This window comes from Paralichthys olivaceus, chromosome 19 (genome assembly GCF_024713975.1).
Source record: "Paralichthys olivaceus isolate ysfri-2021 chromosome 19, ASM2471397v2, whole genome shotgun sequence".
NCBI classification, from domain to species: domain Eukaryota; kingdom Metazoa; phylum Chordata; class Actinopteri; order Pleuronectiformes; family Paralichthyidae; genus Paralichthys; species Paralichthys olivaceus.
In genome coordinates this window covers 10,440,074-10,459,031 of record NC_091111.1, presented here as the reverse complement: position 1 = coordinate 10,459,031, position 18,958 = coordinate 10,440,074, and the positions used below count along the sequence as shown (strand labels likewise).

The 18,958-nt window shown below is 42.0% G+C and overlaps 1 protein-coding gene across 1 annotated transcript in view; it reads right to left on the bottom strand.

The window, feature by feature from the left end:
* Positions 1 to 16,275, bottom strand: part of sgk1 (serum/glucocorticoid regulated kinase 1) — a 33,799-nt gene extending 17,524 nt beyond the window's left edge. Inside the window, exons 1-2 of the mRNA XM_069514601.1 lie at positions 16,126 to 16,275; positions 11,539 to 11,778 (exon numbers count right to left, since the gene is read on the bottom strand). Coding sequence (XP_069370702.1) covers positions 11,539 to 11,778; positions 16,126 to 16,260 — 375 coding nt within the window. The 5' untranslated portion in view covers positions 16,261 to 16,275. The remainder of the gene's footprint in view (positions 1 to 11,538; positions 11,779 to 16,125) is intronic.
* Positions 16,276 to 18,958: the final 2,683 nt, after the last annotated feature.

The following is an 18,958-nucleotide window of genomic DNA, read 5'->3' as shown; positions in this document are numbered from 1 at the left end:
GCCATGTATTCTTTCAGTGTCAGAAATATGTGCACAGGAAGTACAACACTTATCCATTCACACACACACATGCACATACACATGCACATACACATAAACACACACACACACACACAAACACACACACTCACACATATTTGCTTGCCATGTCCAGACTCCCCTTCCTCCAAAACCCTTTCCCTGCCCTTTGACCTGGTTTTGTGCAGGGTATTATTTAAGTTACCTAAGACCTCTCCTCTCCCCTCATTAAATCCGGATGTAATAGAGTGCAGGGAAATTCTCATACTCAGACCAGGATGTACACATCAGCCACAGAGTCCCATAAATCAAAAAATGAAAACATCACATGCTCCATGTCCAGACTTTATCAGACCCCTTAACTCTGTCGTCTCCTCACTTTCCTCTTTAACAGCCCTGTGACTTCTGAATAACAGTGTTATAGTCACCAGCAAAGTTATGTAAAATATGTAGAGTTGCTCTCATACAGTGGATCTTAAACAGTACAGTTTGATAAAGCCACAACTCAAAATGCAAGTGTGCAAGTGCAATCCTGTCAAGTCATTTGATATAGTATTAGTTGAGTATTATTGAGGAAAGAGAGCCCTGATAATAAGGTCAAAATTTAGAATGTTTTACTTTTGCTCTTCTTTAATACTGTCCGACTTATGATGGGCAATTTACACAGAAAAGAACAAAATTGATGCAACCGGAAATCAACTCTTTTATTCCACTCATTCTACTTTGTTGTCAAAACATAGTGCCTGCATTACCCAGAATCCAATTCATCAACCAACAGTTGGGCCTGAGAATCGTCTATCAGGCTAGCAGCTGCTAATGTAGCCTCAAGAAAGGATAAAGGGCAAAATTCAAGATTTTTAGCCTAAAGGGACGCTGACTCAAGTGACTCAACATCAGTTGAGTTATTCAGATATGCATGTGCAGGGGTTTGGTTTGATGGGGCCTCAGAATCCCCTTTGCCTGGGGCCTCACTTGAAGTGCTCCTGGTCACAGGAGGCTCTGGATAATGCCAGTTATGGGTGGTGAATGCTATGGGTATGAATGATGAGCGGCTGACATACTATACAGTACATTAAGCATTAAGCATTGAACACTCATAACTAACTGTTGTAGTTTAAGAAGTGAGCCACTCAAATACTGAGAAAAATAAGAGAAGTTTACATTATGCTAATTCATTCTCGATATGACACAATTTTGTAGATGCAGTCATGAAAAGATCTTTAGATTACTTGCATAACCCCGGCTCTCTGAGTAGCATGAGTGGGTGTGTAGGTGCTTTAGTATTGCTACTCTGCAGTTAGCAGCTCGCTACTGTCTGGTGAAAGGCCAGTGGAAGCTATGATTCTTGAACAGGCTGTTGACTGAGGTTTCACTTGTGAGGGTGTACAGTTTGCTCAAGAGAGAGATATTGGAACTTTTTGCAAAACTATAGTAGTGTAGTAGATAGTGGTTGGGGTTAGGGGCAATGACATGCTTGATTCCAGTCAATTTTGGTTACACGAAACAAATGCTATGAAGGAGAACAACAGTGACGTAAAAGTGCTGCTGTAATAGACATTTAACAGTCTGTCTCAAAGATATTCACGAATCTCTAATTTATCATTGCTGTATTAAATACCACTTCTGTTATTTTGTCCATCCTACATGAGCAACAGCCCTGCATGAGGCCTAAGTGCAATAAACATCAGATTAGGAAATCCTCCATGCAGGATGGCCCTCTATCCTGGTAACCTTTCAGTCTCGTCCTGCCCCCCCCCTGCCCTCCACCTGCTGCCCTTGATGCATAACTCTACCTCCAACAGGATGTGTGATGTCCCACATACGTCTGAGCATCAAAGGGTGATGAAATGTGGGGGAGAGAGCAGGAGAGAGTATCTGTGGGGATTGATGAAGTAGAATGAGGGAATATGGTGCGAGCGGAGACGTGAGAGACAAAGAAAAATATGTTTAAGAGATAAAAAGATAAACGGAGAGAATGGAAGAGCAAGATAGTCTTACATAAGCCGTTCTATTCTCTGTCAGAGATAAGACTTGCTCATTAACACCAAGGTCAGGGCTCTTTCTTCTCTCGTTCTTTTCCCCCCCGGTCTCTGTTCCTAGATCGCGAACGCAGCTCTTAAAATGAACGAGCAAGGGGAAATGTCTGATTGCAAAGGTGGAGAGGCAAAGAGCTATGAGGCAGTGCAAATGGAATACAAACAACAAGGATACAGCATCTGGGCCCGTCCCAATTCACCCCTTAGCCCTACCACTTAACCCTACCCCTTTGTTTTGAGCGTGGCCATGAAGAGGGAGCATCGTCCCAATTCTCTATGTGATGTAGGTGACGCTATTCATGCTGTCAAAACAAATGAGTAAACAGTCTGACTGAGAGTAATTAGTAATGTTCATTACTCCTGTGTCCCGTATATGAATTTTGCAAACTTCACTCATGTAAAAATGTTGAAACACGCTGAGTGACTGTGTATTGATCACTAGATCGATCTGTCCCGTCTGTCCTACTGTTGTCAGACATGTCATGTTATTAATATAATATTACATAATACAACAATAATAATAAGCCCTACCCCTTGTTGCTCAGTTTGGAGAGGACACTTCCCAGCAAGGGGCACTTCATATCTAGGGGTACAGCTAAGAGAGAGGATTATTTTTATTAATAATATTGGGATATTGACCCGAAGCTGCTTTGGGGTTTGCAGAGACATTCAGACTGTTTTCATCTTCAAATCCTGGGGAGGAATGAGACAAGATCTCTGAAACCTGACTTAGTAGAGAAACATTAATATTCATGGTCAGCCCCTGTGCCTCAACCCATGCAAGTCCTATTAGAAATTAAAAAGCCTCTGCCCTCTCCCTGGACTTCTTTTCCTCCATCCTCTCACACATTTCTCTCTCATCTCTATAAATAGAAAATGACTATATCTGCATGGCATGGAGCCTATTTACTCGCTGCAGGGGCTATTATGAGGTTTGTTTCACTCTTCTTTTGTTTTGACACTAAACCTCTTCTTCCTGTCTCACTGAGATAGTCATAACAACCCGAACATTTCACATGGCACGAACACAGTTTGACTAAACTGAAAATATCAGATCGCTGACTTAAAAATAAAACTATTATCTCATTGAGGACGTTTGAGGTTAAAATGATTTGTTACAAGAAAATGACTTTCTCTTGAATAATAAAATCGTGTGTTAATGTCACAGATTTGCGATTGAGCTAAGAAATCAACAAGTCTTCAAACACAACGTTGTTTTCTGACGTATCTGCTGCTGCACAGACACAACAACAACGTCTGCACCTTGCTTCCATGCATCATTCTACTTCTTTTTTTCTCACTGTAATTTGGAACTTAGCTATTTACCTGAGCTTGAGGAAGTCACCAGTGAACTGTCTAATGGTTGATCTTCAAAGTCTATAGGATTTATACTCTGGGGAACATGAATGTCTAAATAAAACAAATAAAAAAATGACAGTGATCCTGCAGGTGTTGAGCTGTTTCAGTCTGGACCAAATTGGAGAAGCAATCACTGGACTAAAAGACCAAATCTAAAAATGAACCAAATTGATATATTTCTACAATTAACAGTTATACTTGTCTCACCACATCCTAAAACACTGATTTTACACATTTCTTATGAATGTTATGATCATTTCCCTGTTTTGTTGCTAAATTGTAGCTTGTTCATGTTCTTTCAAAGTTTTTGTGACCACATTATGTCTCTATTATGTTACTGGAAATGGAATCCAGTAAAACCGACGGCTCTGAGCCTCTTTACAGTACCACAGAATGCAGTGTGTAGTGACAAAGCTCAACCACAGTAGCTTGTTGTTGTGCTTATTGTGAGTAAGCATATTATCCATGTGGAAGCAGATCAGGTCAGCTTAAAGCTCAGTTGTCAAGTGTGTGCTATAAGCCTGAGAACCACAATGCACAAAGCAGTTTCAACAGACGAGTATATGCACTGCAGAGTCTGCTGAGCCTCGACCTGTGGTGCAGCAGTTTCAAATGTTTTGGCTTTAGCTCAGGAACATCAAGATGGAAGATGGGATTTGCCGGATTCTCAGGGTAGATTAGAGCAACAATAATTCCCAAATTCCCTCAGAATGAGACTTGGAAGGGAGGATGAGAGAGAGAGAGAGAGAGAGCTTGGAAGTCACTGATTATACACTAAATATACCCTGTGTTATTGTCTATTTTATATCAGTTAATATAACTTAGCTAATATTTCAACAAGTAAAAGAAAATCAGAATAGTCTCTTGTGTCAAAATTATCATTCTTAATGTTTCTTTAATGTTTAACCTGTTTCTTCTATCGCTCTTGCTTTGAATTCTGAAATAATTGAAAAAGAAATGAATTCCTCAAAAAAACTTACATTTCAGTGGACTGCCATGCAGACATGTACCTCAAAGGCCTTCTCTATCTCCAACACAAATAATTCAGGATGGTTTTTATCATCACATAAAAAAACCCTGCCTTACTTTTCCCTCCTCCGCTCTCCTCTGGTTTCTTACAGCTAATTCACACATCCGCATAACGATAAATAATCTGAGAAATTTCTGGCAGAAGAAAGAACCTGTGTAATCCTGCAGAAACAATTTTGAAACAAAGGCACTGTGGCGTTATGGGATGTATACGTAGACAGTATCGACTGTGAGCAGAGAGGAGAGATCATGAAAGAGAAGCAATTCCAAGTGTATTACTCCAAACCACATTCTTCCACTGCCAGAGCACTTGGCTTCAAAACAATAGCATAGCTAAAGGATTAGCAGTTTTCCATTGCTAAATTTATGTTAAACAGTGGTAGCTTAGATCTGCTTCCCAGACCAGAGGAGAGTTCCCTCATGTAAATATGTTAAATCAGAGAAAGGTCGAATCAATAAAGAGGAAAAAAAGTAGATGACAGGAAAATGTCAATATTGCAAAGGATATGAGAGAAGATTGACGATTGAAGAAAGTGATACAAACTGGTTTCAACACAAAGCTCTCCAGTTTCACTGCCAAGCACAGAAACTGAAGGATATTCTGACATCTACATGGAGAGAATGTAAACACCTGCTGAGGCCTTCAACAAAGAGAGAAGAACATTTCAAGACAATTAACTGAGTGGTTCAAATGAGCACAAACAGACGTTAAGAGCGAGAGGTATTTCTCCCTGGTATTGCTACAGTATGCATGACAAGCCTGGGAAGGGATTTTGGCTGCCTGTGCGCTCTGTGTAACTCTTTGTATAATTGGATCTTGTAGGTGGTTCCTTTTAATTCTGTTGTATTTCCAGTAGTGACTAAAAAACCGTTTTGACATTATTGCAATTCATGGGAGATACAGCTGAAGGCTTTGCTACATGTTTAGCAAGTATTCTCCAACTATTTTGTTGACTGCAATTTGTGTTGTTGCAATAAATGTCCCTATTAAGAAATACGTTTCCCCAATAGTGACCTAACTATTCGTTGAAAACCATTGACTGATATGTTTTGCTCTAGTGTTCAACAGACTTAAACAATCCATGTGGGAGACGTCTGAGGTCCAGATTTTGGCGGCCTTGCCTCGAAAACCTCACCGGTAACACGGCACAATCTTTGACCCTGACACACAAGTCATTAACCATTAGTTCCATCAAGAGTTGAACTCTCTGAGATCTACTGCTCCTCAGAAGACATCAGTCAGATAAGATGACATCAGGGGTCAAAGTTTGGAGGAGCCAAAGTCCATTAATTCCTACAGCAGAATGCAGAGAAAACCTGATGCACCAAGTAGGAAGTATTTTATAAGAACACAATGTTGACAGCTAAATTATTGTATTAAGGTGTGGGCATTTCTACTCAGGTGTATTGCAACAGGGTAAGCAAAGCAAACAAATGCTTTAGACCCAACCCTCCACAAGAATGGCTGATCCACGGCAACAACAATTTTGTGAGAACCGCTTTCAAATCTATAATCTGCTTTCTCCAGGAGACTGCAACAACACCATTGTTTTAAACCCCCTCATTAGACCTCATGCCACTATCTCTCTGCCAACGTTTCACAGTTCTGTGTTTTGTATTAGAGATGGTCTTGAAATCTCATTTGAAGGGATCATTGAGTGACATTAGCTGAACAACACCACCCCTTCACCAACTTGGACAGACAGGTCGTCTCCTCGTGTTCTCTCTCTTCGGACAGCCAACTCAAGAGACGTGTTTAAAACACTACTGACCCACTGATCAGCCGAGCTGCTGCCTCTTTTACTGTCTGTACAAAGGTGCGGTTTGATCACGCTTTCACTCGCTGCTGACTTGGACAAAACATTAACGAGATGAGGTTATTTTCTGCATCCAAACTAATTTCCCAAGAATTCAGAGGCAGTTTTTCGTGCCACTCCTTTGAGCTGAGATCTAATCAATAGTCGGCCACATCTCGCAGGCTGCAGGGGGAGTAAATAAAAATCATTGTTCTTCTTGGACACGCTTGGCTTCTCCCATCTCTTTGGATTGCTTCACTCATCGTCTTCTCTGATTCACTTCCTGTCTTCCTTTTTCTCAGGAAACACAAATAGAACCAGAGAGGGCAGTGAAAGTTGGTGTTTAAACTAATACAGAAAACACTGACTGATTAACCCTATCACCTGATCTACACTCAGAGCAGACTACAAGGAACTGGGATAATGCCTGTAAGCAACTTATGTAATGGCTGTGAGCTTATATGATATAACTTACTGGTTCCATATTCCAGGATAAAAGATAAAGAAAAAGGGAGTTATGTGATGAATATCACAGCAGGTAAGGGATAGGTGTGTTTTAGTGTCAGGGTTTAGGAGTTTGGGATAACTGTGTGTTTATGGTTAACTTTCTTGACAGCATTATTAAAATAAGTCATTTATCATTTACTTTTTAATCTATGAAGAGCTGAGAGGGGTCAGAAAGAAAACCTTTAGGCAAATATGCTGCCTGAAAAGAACAGGTGCACACGGGTGTTCTTCTGACATCAAGAAGTTAATAATTGTAGTTTGGTGGTTATTTAGCACATCAACATGGTCAGTTAACTGGAGTTTCAGTAAAGCTTGTGAAACACACACCTCCCTCACTGGCCCATTAACGAAATGTGCGTCAAAATCGCCTCCACTCCCTCTCTGACTCCCAACTCATTCAAATCTGACGTGACAGAGGAAACAAACGTTTTGATTCAGTGTGTTTTAGACCTCTGGAGGTTATCAGTGTCAAAGTAATCCCATATGAGATGTCTGTGTCCAGACAGGACCTGCTGTAAACTTCCTGTTTACGTCCTCCAAACCATTAAATTATGGGTGTAATCATAAAACTGAGAGTGGGAGTAGCCCCCAAACCAAAATAAGACAAATAACAATAACAAGTTACACAAAATAAACTTTTTTAATGTGGGGGTGGAGGGTAGTTACCTCAGTTTTGCCTGATGGGCTGCTACCGACAGTGTTGGGGTTTGATATTCTCCGAGTTATCCACGTATATTAAAGCGTTAAATGAGGTCTCTGACAAAAAGCTTCCCAATTTAGATATTTACACAGATTTGAGTGTGCAGATGCTTATTCACAGCTTAAGCACCTCAGACAAGTCTGATATTACATGGTTGTAAGTTATTTTTAATAAAAACAACTTTATTATCTTGTCTGGGGCACTTAGCTGTACACTAATCTTGGAATGAAGGATGTTTATATATCTGTTAGGTATATAAATTACATGTAATTTCTGTGTTATTTTTGAATAATGTCTCTACCTACAGAAAGCCCTCAGGACATGGCAGTAAAACTGTGTGAGAAATCTTCCTTCTTGTGCTTCGGAGCTTCACAGTTTAATTGTAGATACTGTACATACTTGATTTACTTTTTTATTTGTGTTTGGTCTGTGTGTGCCCTCCGTAGTGGTGGGAGTAAAAGGGGGGAAAAGGCGAGTAACAGCGAAAACTGTAAAACTTTTCATCTTGTTTGGTATTTAACGCATTTGTGCAGTAACTTCTTAGAAACAGTGACCCATGACACTCTTTGGATATCTTGGGGAAGAAAGCTGCAAGTCTGCCACACTGCTCCGCACTCTGCATGTGGTGAAACAACAAATGTGAAGTGAGGAGTGTGTGGGTGGGCTGAAAAATAAAGCTGTCATTTTTGCACCATTTTTAGCTCCAGTTGGTATTTTGTTACTGCCATGTGAGTACAAAATAATTACACTGGTGTAATAAAGGTCCAGAAAAAACTATGACGACATAGATATATACAAGTGGCAGTCAGCAAAAGTTAATGTTCCTTTGATTAAGTAGAACAGAACAGGCTTGATGTGTGAGATTAGTGGAGAGTTTATGTTTGCATCAGCCATACGTGTGTGTGTGTGTGTGTGTGTGTGTGTGTGTGTGTGTGTGTGTGTGTGGTAGGGTATCTGACCCTGTGTACATGGCACAGTACAGGACGTCCTTATCAGGAGGATTTATATGCTTTTGATTTCTGGCCATGCTCAGCTGGAGGGGGGGGGGGGGGGGGGGGGGGGGGTAGATGCTCTCACCTCATCTCCACTATCTTCTAATAAAACTGTCCTCTCAGCTCTTCTCATCTCTCTCTCTCTCCCAATCCACACCCTGATGCTGTTCCCTCTATTTATGTCTCTCCCCCCTCAGCTCTATCAATCCCTCATTTCTCATCTCCAGCCGTTATGTTTTAAATTATATTTTCTCCTGGCCTTTCCACCTAAACTCATTGAAGACCACTCCTCCTGTTTCCTTATTTCCTCTGTAATTATCACCCCGAAGGATTAAAACCAAAAAATGCAGGTGTCATAAATGGAATACACCGATTTCATAATGTAATGATCAGTGCCATAAAGCTTGGCAAATACAGGCCTGGATTTAGCTGTGGCTCTGATAGAGTTATCGAAAGTGGCAGCGAGGTGAAGGCTGTGCAAAGCGCTGGGTCAAGGCTAAGCTAAAAGAAGAGGAGCTGTGATAGATTTTTAATAAGGCAGCGGCAGCAGAGGAGGTGGAGGAGGAGGAGGGCAATCTGTCAAGGACTTTTTGGAAGGAGGACAACACTCAAGTGTGCAGGAGGGTTGAGCAAATGTCCTTATATTAATTCAAGTATTGCCGAGTTCATATTTTATGCATGGCGTGCCTCTCAGGGAAAACTTTAATTTCAGTTCCGATGCAGCTCCTCTGGCAGCGAGCAACTGCAACAACGTTTCGCTGCCAAGTACAGATTAACAGTTTCTTGAACAAAAGCCTTTGCTCGCTGCAAGTGTAATGCGGGAAACCTACAGAGAGCAGAACAAAGCTGAATGCTCAACAACACGGGGCGCTTAAGGTAAGATGACATAGCTCTTTAACGAACAGTGAAAAAAGGAAGGAATACAGAGCAACATATGAGACTGGGACAAATGTCCCCAGAGCTTTCAGCATCTGATACTGTCTGTCATGATCTGACGTCTTCTTCATTTCCCCCTCCTCAAGAACGTGACAGCATCATCCCCGCCACTTGCAAGTCCAAGACACTTTCATGACAGCGACTGATGCGCTTCACTTTGACGTGGCTGACAAATATCACAGTTTCAAGCGTTGCTCATTTGCATTTGACTAAGGTCGTGGGAGGCCTCCCCGGTGACAGAGCGGCTCCTTCGGCGTGCACTGCGAGGGAAAATGTTACTGTGGCTGATCCATTTGTCGAACAAGTGTCAAGTCTGTTTGACAAACCAGCGTTGAGAGCTGTGAAGTGTTTGGAGTGTGCCGAGATATGCTTCAGCACTTTGTGTAGGGGGGAACACTGCGGAACATGACATCCGGGCGCTGAACTTTGTCATGGAGTATTTAGCAACGCCACATAAAATCAAACATGGGAGGAATGTGTTTCGGTCCATGTTGCTGTCGCTGTGTTGTAAGTTTCCATTTTAATCATTCATGGAGCCATGGTTCACAAAACATAAGAGATATGAGTAAGCTACCGTAGGTCAAGCCTGTTTAACTCCTCATTGGATTTGTATTTACACTCACGCACACTCTGCAGTGAAAACCAGCTGTGACTCACCGCTGAGCCCCCTCCTCTTTAACCCGTCAGCCTGCTCCCACCGCACCACAATGGCCATTAATTCATCACACACACACACACACACACACACACACTGGTTGTCCCCACTGAGACATTAGTGACAGATCTATTGGTTGAGAGGGCAGGAGGTGGAACTGATGGAGAGATAGAGCGAGGCGGAGCAGCCAGGAAGAAAGACAGAGCAAAGTGAAAAAACATGGAAGAAAAACTACAAGGCTGCAGGGGAGAAAACAGAGTGACACATCCCTGTTTTATATCCATACACACCTCAGTACACACACACACATACAATCACACAGTGTATACCCTGTGGCATTGTTTCGTCGGGCTGGTAGATTGGGATGTGAGGAAACACACACACACACACACACGAGAGGGGAACCCAACTGATGGGTGTGATGATTGATAAGGAGTGGGATAGCTATTGTGTTTGCAGTTGCATAACCAAGGACAACTTGGACACCTGCAGCATTAGACTCTAGCGTGTGTGTGTGTGTGTGTGTGTGTGTGTGTGTGTGTGTGTGTATGTGTGTGTGTGTGTGTGACAGCTCTATATTCCTTTCAGGCTCTTTTGTTATCTTTCTTTCTTTGTTATGTTTAATTTTGAATACAAACTTTAGAATTCTCCGCTGACGATCTGCCTCCGTCCCTAATTTCAAAAACACCAGCTCATGGTGAGCAGCAGCAGCAACAAGGAGAAAAAAACAAAAATAAACCCGCCCCAGTGGCTTTAACATTTATGTTACGCAACAACAGTGTGGTTGGGCTTAAAGGCAGAACAGCAGCAGTGTCTATGGAGTCCTGTTTGTACCTAATTTACTTGGGACAGGAAAAGAACCGATTAGATTCGGAGTGGATGTGATTAAAAGGGTGGATCCAGGATTTTTCACTGTCAGAATGAAATCTGAGATCCCTGGGGTGAGGATTCATTGGATAGGAAAACATTAAGCTGCACAAAATTGTATTTATTTCATTATTTATTTCTCCAGATGATTTTAGTCTTCGCTTTTGTTCTTGTGGATGTTGATCATTTTGCATTTCTAGGCATCGGAAATAATGAGGAGACATCATAACATAGGACTCAGGGGAATTCATGTGGGCCCCCCCCCCCCCCCCCCCAATACCCCTATTGCTGAGAAACCCTTTGTCCCTTCAAACACTTCAAGTAGATATTATTTTTGTTTTTGATTTTGCTTCATTATCGTTGTAGATTCAGTAAATTAAATTTGTTGTTTTGACTGATACAGTAGAAATTAGGGCCAGACGATGAAAATAAGTTGCATATTCATTAAATTGTAATCGTCCTTTAAATAAAGCTTGAGCATTATTATTCTTACAGCTGTGTGTGTGATGGAGATGACAAATGATACTCATTAGGTACAGGCAGTTGCTTGTGTGCCACTGGTTAGAGTGTGACTTAATGAAAGGATAGTAACACAAGTACATTCATCGACACACACACACCCTCTGTCGGTTTGTCTTTTTACCTTGCAGCCCTTGCTCTTGTCATGGCCGCTGGTTTGGCCACTGGCAGGGCACGGAGAGCACGGCTCATGGTGATAGTACTGACCACCCTGCAGTCCGGCGTAGTGACAGCAGCCGTACGGCGAGGGGATGTGCGTGTACCACAGGTCCTCGGCCAGTGGACACTTCGGACAGGGGTAGAAGAGGCCTTTCCCCTGGGCCTTCTCCACGCTCACCTTGGGGTTCCGCATCCATCTTCGTACCTGCACGGGAGAGAAGAGTCATGTCATTGTGATGCAAAAAATATCTTTAAAGTGAAAAGATTTGATTGGTTTTTCTTTATTCATGTGTACTCACACAGGTGCTCCGCAAACACAAACACACACACACACAGTAGACCGTCAGCCCTGCCATCTGCAACCTTTGATCTGAGAAGCAGGAGGATTTTCTGTTATTCCTAATTACCTGTCAGTTTAAGTGGGGCACACGCACACACACATACAGTCGTGCACTTCAAAGAGCCACACACTCTGTTCTGCCACACTTTGAACACATGAAGCCGAGGGGGAACACGCACAGAATGACACACAATATCCGCACACACACTTGTTGCATATGCTGATGACACAATCAAACGCTGATGGCACCTTCAACACTGAAAGCAAAGTCTGTATTATCTCATCTGATGTAAGAACCTGTGAAGTATTACCCTTTGACTTACTTTAATGTCAACAACACTTCTGCTAGAAACTGGTGCAGAGAGCAGGGAGAGCAATCTATATCTGTACTATGATGATAAATGATCACAAACTAAACCCTTCAACGATGTTGTTGCTGTAGCAGATGTTCCCATTATGCAGCCATAAGGCAATAACACTGAGTGAGACATTGTATTTAATGGTGTAATATCACCCACACACGCAAGTTGATGCATGCAGAGCACATTCAAACTGTACGCACAACACTTCTGCAGTGACTAAGACACAGCGGTCACTCCCTACTGCCACAAACAGTAAAACACAGTGTGTGTGTGTGTGTGTGTGTGTGTGTGTGTGTGTGTGTGTGTGTGTGTGTGTGTGTGTGTGTGTGTGTGTGTGTGTTGGAAATAGACAAGGGAGAAGTGGTGAGACTGGAGACACACAAACAGGTTTGTGCAGCTGTCTTCTATTCATTGTTTATTTGGCATGTTATTATTCATTATTAATGTTATTTATTATAAACCGTCATATTAACAAGCCTCTTTTTTTGCAAGCCAGGGGAGAGGCTGTGGAGGTTGAGAGAATTCTTATAAGAACCAAAGCTAATCTAAGCCCTAACCCTAAACCCTAAACCCTCTTAACTGATTCTAACCCTGAACCTAAAAGCAAGTCTTAACCCTCAAGCAACCCTTTGACGTCCTCACTTTCCCAAAATGTCTGAACTCCCTAAGAATCAATTTTGTCCTCACAGAGATAAAAGTACAAGAACACACATGCACACACACGCACACTGAGATTAACTGCCTGAATGGAAGGGCAGCCTGACAACAAGTCAAGGCCTGTCCCGGCTAAAGAAAAGCACACTTGTAAAAATGCTCCAACAGCTCAAAACAAAAACAAACCAGTCACTGTCGACAACACATCAGCACATTGGTTCAGTGACATACACCTAAAATAAAACCGCAATACCTCCACACATTTCCTCGCATAGAACATGCACTGAGTAAATGTGTGACTGACGTATCATCCAATTAGACGACTTTTCCTCCTGTTATTTATCATTCGATTAAAAGTGGGAGAAATCTGGTTTCATTATCTCATGGATCAAACAGTGTGCCGTCATGCAGCTTGTTCATCATGTCAGCCCAGCAATAACACTAATGACAGGCATCACCTAAAGCTTGAAACTTACCCAACTCCTGCACGAAAACACAAGTCACACTGAGCTCACAGCAGCAACAGTGTGTTTTCTTTCTTTTGACCCACTTTCAAATTCAATGACGAGCCATACTTTACGTCTGTGATTTCCTCTCAGGAGGTCTGTTGCTTTCTTTTTATATCCAGCTATGCAGTAGTGTGTCTTCTAATGAGGCGCAGACAGAAACAAGCGCTTGCCCTCGCGGAGCCATTGATTTTATATTTCCTCCCATCGTTTCCTTTACTCATTTGTATGATACAGAGCTCAGTCTGGACCCGAGAGCTCCCCATTATGTGATTAGGTTTATTTAGACATAAATAGAGAGACAAATAAACACTGAACAGATACATTCACTCTGATTTAAGTCTGTGCGCTGGTTCTGTTGTGTTTTTTCCTTACAGGGGAGGAACGTGAAGGAAAAGACAGATTTATATGTAGTATGGATGGATGGATGGATGGATGGATGGATGGATGGAGGAATGGATGGATAAGTAGGTAGGATTGGTTGGTTTATTGATTGATTGATAAATAGGATAATAGTGAGATAGATCGATGGACAGATAGAAAAACAGAATGTGCCTGTGGAGAGCATGTGTGTGTTTGTGTGTCAGTGTTTGTGCGTGTGGGCGTTCACAATCTGCTCATATCCACCAGGCGACTCATCAGTGATCCACACCGTGCTGTACGCCATCTGAGACCACCACTCGCACACACTCAACACAACACACACTCAACACAACACACACATGACACAACACACACTGAAGACAATCATACTGCGAGCGGCAGCATATGGCGATACATCCACACTTTTTTTAAAATCTACCCAGCATCCCTGAAGCAAAGAAATATTTATCAAGTACGAACTAAAAAAGATCGTTGGTGGTTGCCAGTTTGTTTATATCCTGGAACATTTTCACTCCTCAAGGCTGAAAATGTGTTTGCATGGACCTGTGCAATTAAACCCTTTATTTATTATCTGCTTTATTTTATTAAATATGTGTGTGTGTGTGTGTGTGTTCTGCTATATCTTCTAAGCAATATATAGTGATGAGAGAGTGAATGCATCAATCCGCCCTCTCCTCTACCAGCTGGAGGTTAGGGTTAGTCATTTCCTGTCTGTTAAACCTTGAAGTCATATTATTTTGTGTTTTCTGTCGATCTCACGTAACGACGCCAAATTATTCTGATCGAAGGAAGCAGAAGCTTGTCAAGGCTTGCATGTTCTGAGTCAGTGTAACAAACTATGACGTAGGGTTTTCTAGATGTGAGTATTTAAAAAAGTTTTGTCATGGATTGTTTAAATTGTTTTAAAGCTGCATAAGCTGACATATAGTTTCACATATTTTTTAAAGTGATTTTTTTTTTTACAAATGATTCTATTGTATTTGCAATTCTACTTAATGAATTACTTATGCAATCACTCAAATCAATCAATAAATTAATCAAACTTGATTTATTTTTCTCCAAGGGCTAAATATGGTTCAATGTCCCTTAACAAAATGTTTACTGATCAATTTTCCTTTAAATTAATAAACTAGTTCATGTGTTTTTTCTCCAATGAATGCAATGTATTTTACATATGAATACACAATAAAAACCCAAACTCCTCAACCAACCATGTGAATGTATTATTGAGACATACAATACTCTTGAAAGACTTTGCAAAGTGCATTTAATGACATTTATCAATTGGTTAGTGATGTATTGCTTTATAGAGAAGTAATAAGTGATTATTAATAACAACTTTTTGGTGCCTGGCAGTGAAAACTCCATATGGCTGTTGTGTATCATCCTCAGACAACTCTTACCGCTCCCTCTTTGCTCACTCTTTGGTGTCTCATTTAAAAGTATGGAAGCCATTAATTACCCTTTATCTGACACTTTACAACATTTCTAGCTGCACTCTTGATGGGATGTTGGAAAGCGAGTAAGTCATTAAAGGTTTAATGAGTTTCTCGTTCAGAAATAAGCCTCAAGGCATGCAGTTAGAAATGTTATTTGATCAATAAAGAAAGTGTTATTCCACTATAACAGTTCAGAAAGTCTGGAGTCAAATAATTTGTTCATAACTGTTCCATAGAATCGTCTAGGGTGTTTAGATACTGCAAAACTGATTCTGATATTAAAAGTAAAAAGATATTAAAAGCATTGTGGTTTTGTTTTGGAAAAGTCCACACACACATTTATTACACAAACACACCAACCTAGGAAACCATTTAATGCAAACCATTAACATTACACAGGAAATGAGCCTTGTGACAGCAATGCAGCATAATGCAGGATGTGCTGAGTAGATCCTGAACTAAAATGATGTCATGCTTTCTGCACAACAGACACTTGTAGGTCTTGTAATGTAAGTGCACACACACACACACACACACACACACACACACACACACACACACACACAGAAACAGTAAACACAGATTCACAGGCAGATACAAAGGGAGCCGATTCTTGTGCCTGGTTAGTGCAGCTTAGCTTCCACAATGACATCATCTCTGGCGCACACACACGCACATGTGCACACACACACACAGACACACACACAGAAAGAGAGAGGGAACACTCCGGCTGTGTCACCTTCTCTCTCAGCCAATATACCTCTCCCTCTGTGTGTGTTGATGCATGTGTGCATGTGTGTGTGCATGTGTGTGTGCGTGTGTGTGTGTGTGTGTGTGTGTGCGTGTGTGTGTGTCACCTAAACTCACCTTCCTCTTGACAAACTGGAAAGCAGAGCACTTCTTAAAGGAAAAGGCAGTCTTCTCGCCACCTCCTCCTCCTCCCACTCCTCCTCCTCCTCCTCCACCACCTCCTCCTCCTCCTCCCCCGTTCACCAGCTTCATGGCCGACACCGGCACTCCGCTTGCCTCTGTAGATCCCAGGATGACGGACAGGCTGGCGGGGAGTTAAAAGAAGACAAGACAAGAGGTGGAGAGTTTTGTCTAAGGCATGAGGAGAAGGTCGTGGCTCCTGCGGAGACAAGTGCGGGACAGCGAATGAGGGAGGGTGCTGCTTCTGTGTGGCAAAAATAGGATGCAAGGAAGAGAGAGGGAGAGTGAGAAGAGGTGGAGTTGGAGGAGGCAGATGGACCCAAAATGTGAGGGAGAGAGAGGGAGGATGGTGTAATGAGAATGAGACTACTGGAACGACTAGGTGTCAGGGCAGAGATAAGGGTAGAAGTAAGGGAGGGAGAGAGAGAGAGAGAGATGCACTTAAAAGATGAAGAGAGAGGAGGAGGAGGAGGGGGAGGAGGATGGAGGTAGGTGCTTGCTCCTGTTGCTGTGGTAGGAAAGAGCTCTGTTTACAGCTCAGAAGTCTCAGAAGGCATCTCTTTGAGGTGTGTGTGTTTGAAGTCTATCATTCATTTTGAGCCGATACAACCGTGTAAAGAGTGAGGGCATTCAGTCGGGCCTCACTTTCTGACCCACCTTTAATGTTTGAGGGTGAAAGAAAAAAAGGGAAAATTCACTCATTTACTCACCACTATGTCGACAGAGGTGGGTGAAGTGTTTGAGTCCACAAAACACTTTTGGAGTTTCATGGGTAAACAACGTCGCAGCCAAATCCAATACAACTGAAGTAAATGTGACCACTTCTTCAAATGTTAAAAAAACATAAAATGCCTCCATACTGCTCCTGTGGTGTCATCAGAGTGTGTGTAAGCCCTGACATTCAATTTTGACTCGAAACGGCGTCATTATATCCTGGAGGAGGACAACAGTGAACATTTAGGCTAAAAACATGGAGTAAATGAAGCCGTTTTGAATGTAAATACCAATTTTTGGGTGAACCATCCCTTTAAACCTTGGTTCTAGGGTTAGGGTTAAAATTAGGTTTAGTGTAGGGTAGGTCATTTAGTTTTGATGGTCTAGGTTATGGTAAGGGGCCAGGAAATGTATTATGCCAATTAGCCTAGTCCTAAGTAAAATAGATGTACAGTGTGTGTGTGTGTGTGTGTGTGTGTGTGTGTGTGTGTGTGTGTGTGTGTAAACTCATGCAGTGTATGCACACATGCTCGCCTCCATCTGTACCTTGATGCCGGTGAGATGGTTGGTTCCACTGATTCTGCTGCAGCCTGTTTTTGTCCGAGCACTGATCCCGGATCAGAAGCGCCAAACCCCACTCCTCAGTTACAGGTGTTCCCGTCCAAGTTTGCACTGAACTAAGCCCACGTTAGTTGTTGGTGGTGATGATGATGATGATGATGATGATGTTGTTGTTGTTGTCCGAGGTCAATAAGGGCACGTCACTGTGTGATTGGTGTGTGTGCGTGTGTGTGTGTGCAGCTGTTCTGTGAGTGAATGCACTGTTGCCTTCGTGGTGTCAGCATGTAAACAAACCAAGGAAGTGTGTGTCCATGTGTGTGTGTGTGTGTGAGAGAGAGAGGGAGAGCATGATAAGGCATATGTGCATGTGTCCAGTTCCAGCGCCACTTTATCAATGAAAGGCTCTGCAGTGAGCAGATGCCACCTCCCTTCCCCTCCTCTCCTCTCTCCTTCCATCTTTCTCTCTGGCTGCCTCTCTGTCCCTCATCACCACTCTGCCCTCCCCCTTATCCTCCACTCACTCATTTTTCTGCTGCAGTCGATGGTGGCTCCTCCCTCGCTCTCTCTGTCTCTCTCCTTCAATCTAATAACACAGCTCATCCCTCCTATGATTTCCTTCTCGCCTAAATTGTCCATATGAGGATGGCAGAGGACAGGGAACCCCAAAATATGTCTTGTCAACTCATTACACTCTGTGTTTATTGTAGCGAACCATTCCTGACAGCATTAGTCCAACACACACACACACACACACACACACAGACACACACACACACACACACACCTCGTCATATCTGCGTGTGCCCTTCCCTAAGTACCTATAACACTGGGGCAGTTTAATTTCCTGATGTGACACCCAAACACGATAAAGCTGAATCATGATCCTGTTATGAAGCCCTGCACATCACATGAGCAGTAAATGTGGCAACAAAAATAGAACAAATCTTATATTGGCGAGCTAAAGGCTATATTTCCTTGGGAATAAAACATAATAAATTACATTTTAAGCCAAAAGAATTGACAGTTTACTTTGGTCCTTCTTAAGTCTTAAGTCTTTTCCATCTAGAATAAATATAATAGAGTTGATAGATGGATGGAAGATGAAACAATTGAAAGAAATGCTGCAGTTTTTCTTGTATTATCTGTCTGTCTTCATTAGAAGATTCAGTCATACTTCTTTTTAGACAGATCTGACCTTCTTTGCTCTGGAAACATTGTGTCAGAGGAGATGTAAGGCACATTGAAGTATAACTGGTGCATGTGCCACTTTATCTTACTAAGCATCACTTAACTGTGCAGAAATTAGTCTGAAAAACATGTGGATGTGATTAAAGACATCAGTTTGCTGGACTATTTAATTTATCAGAGAACAGTAGCACAATAGTGCAATTACACTGGCTGGCAATGTATTGATCACGCCAGAATCCAAAGTAAAGGTTAGGAAGCTGATAATTCAATGATAACAATCAACACAGTGCAAATTAAAACATATTTT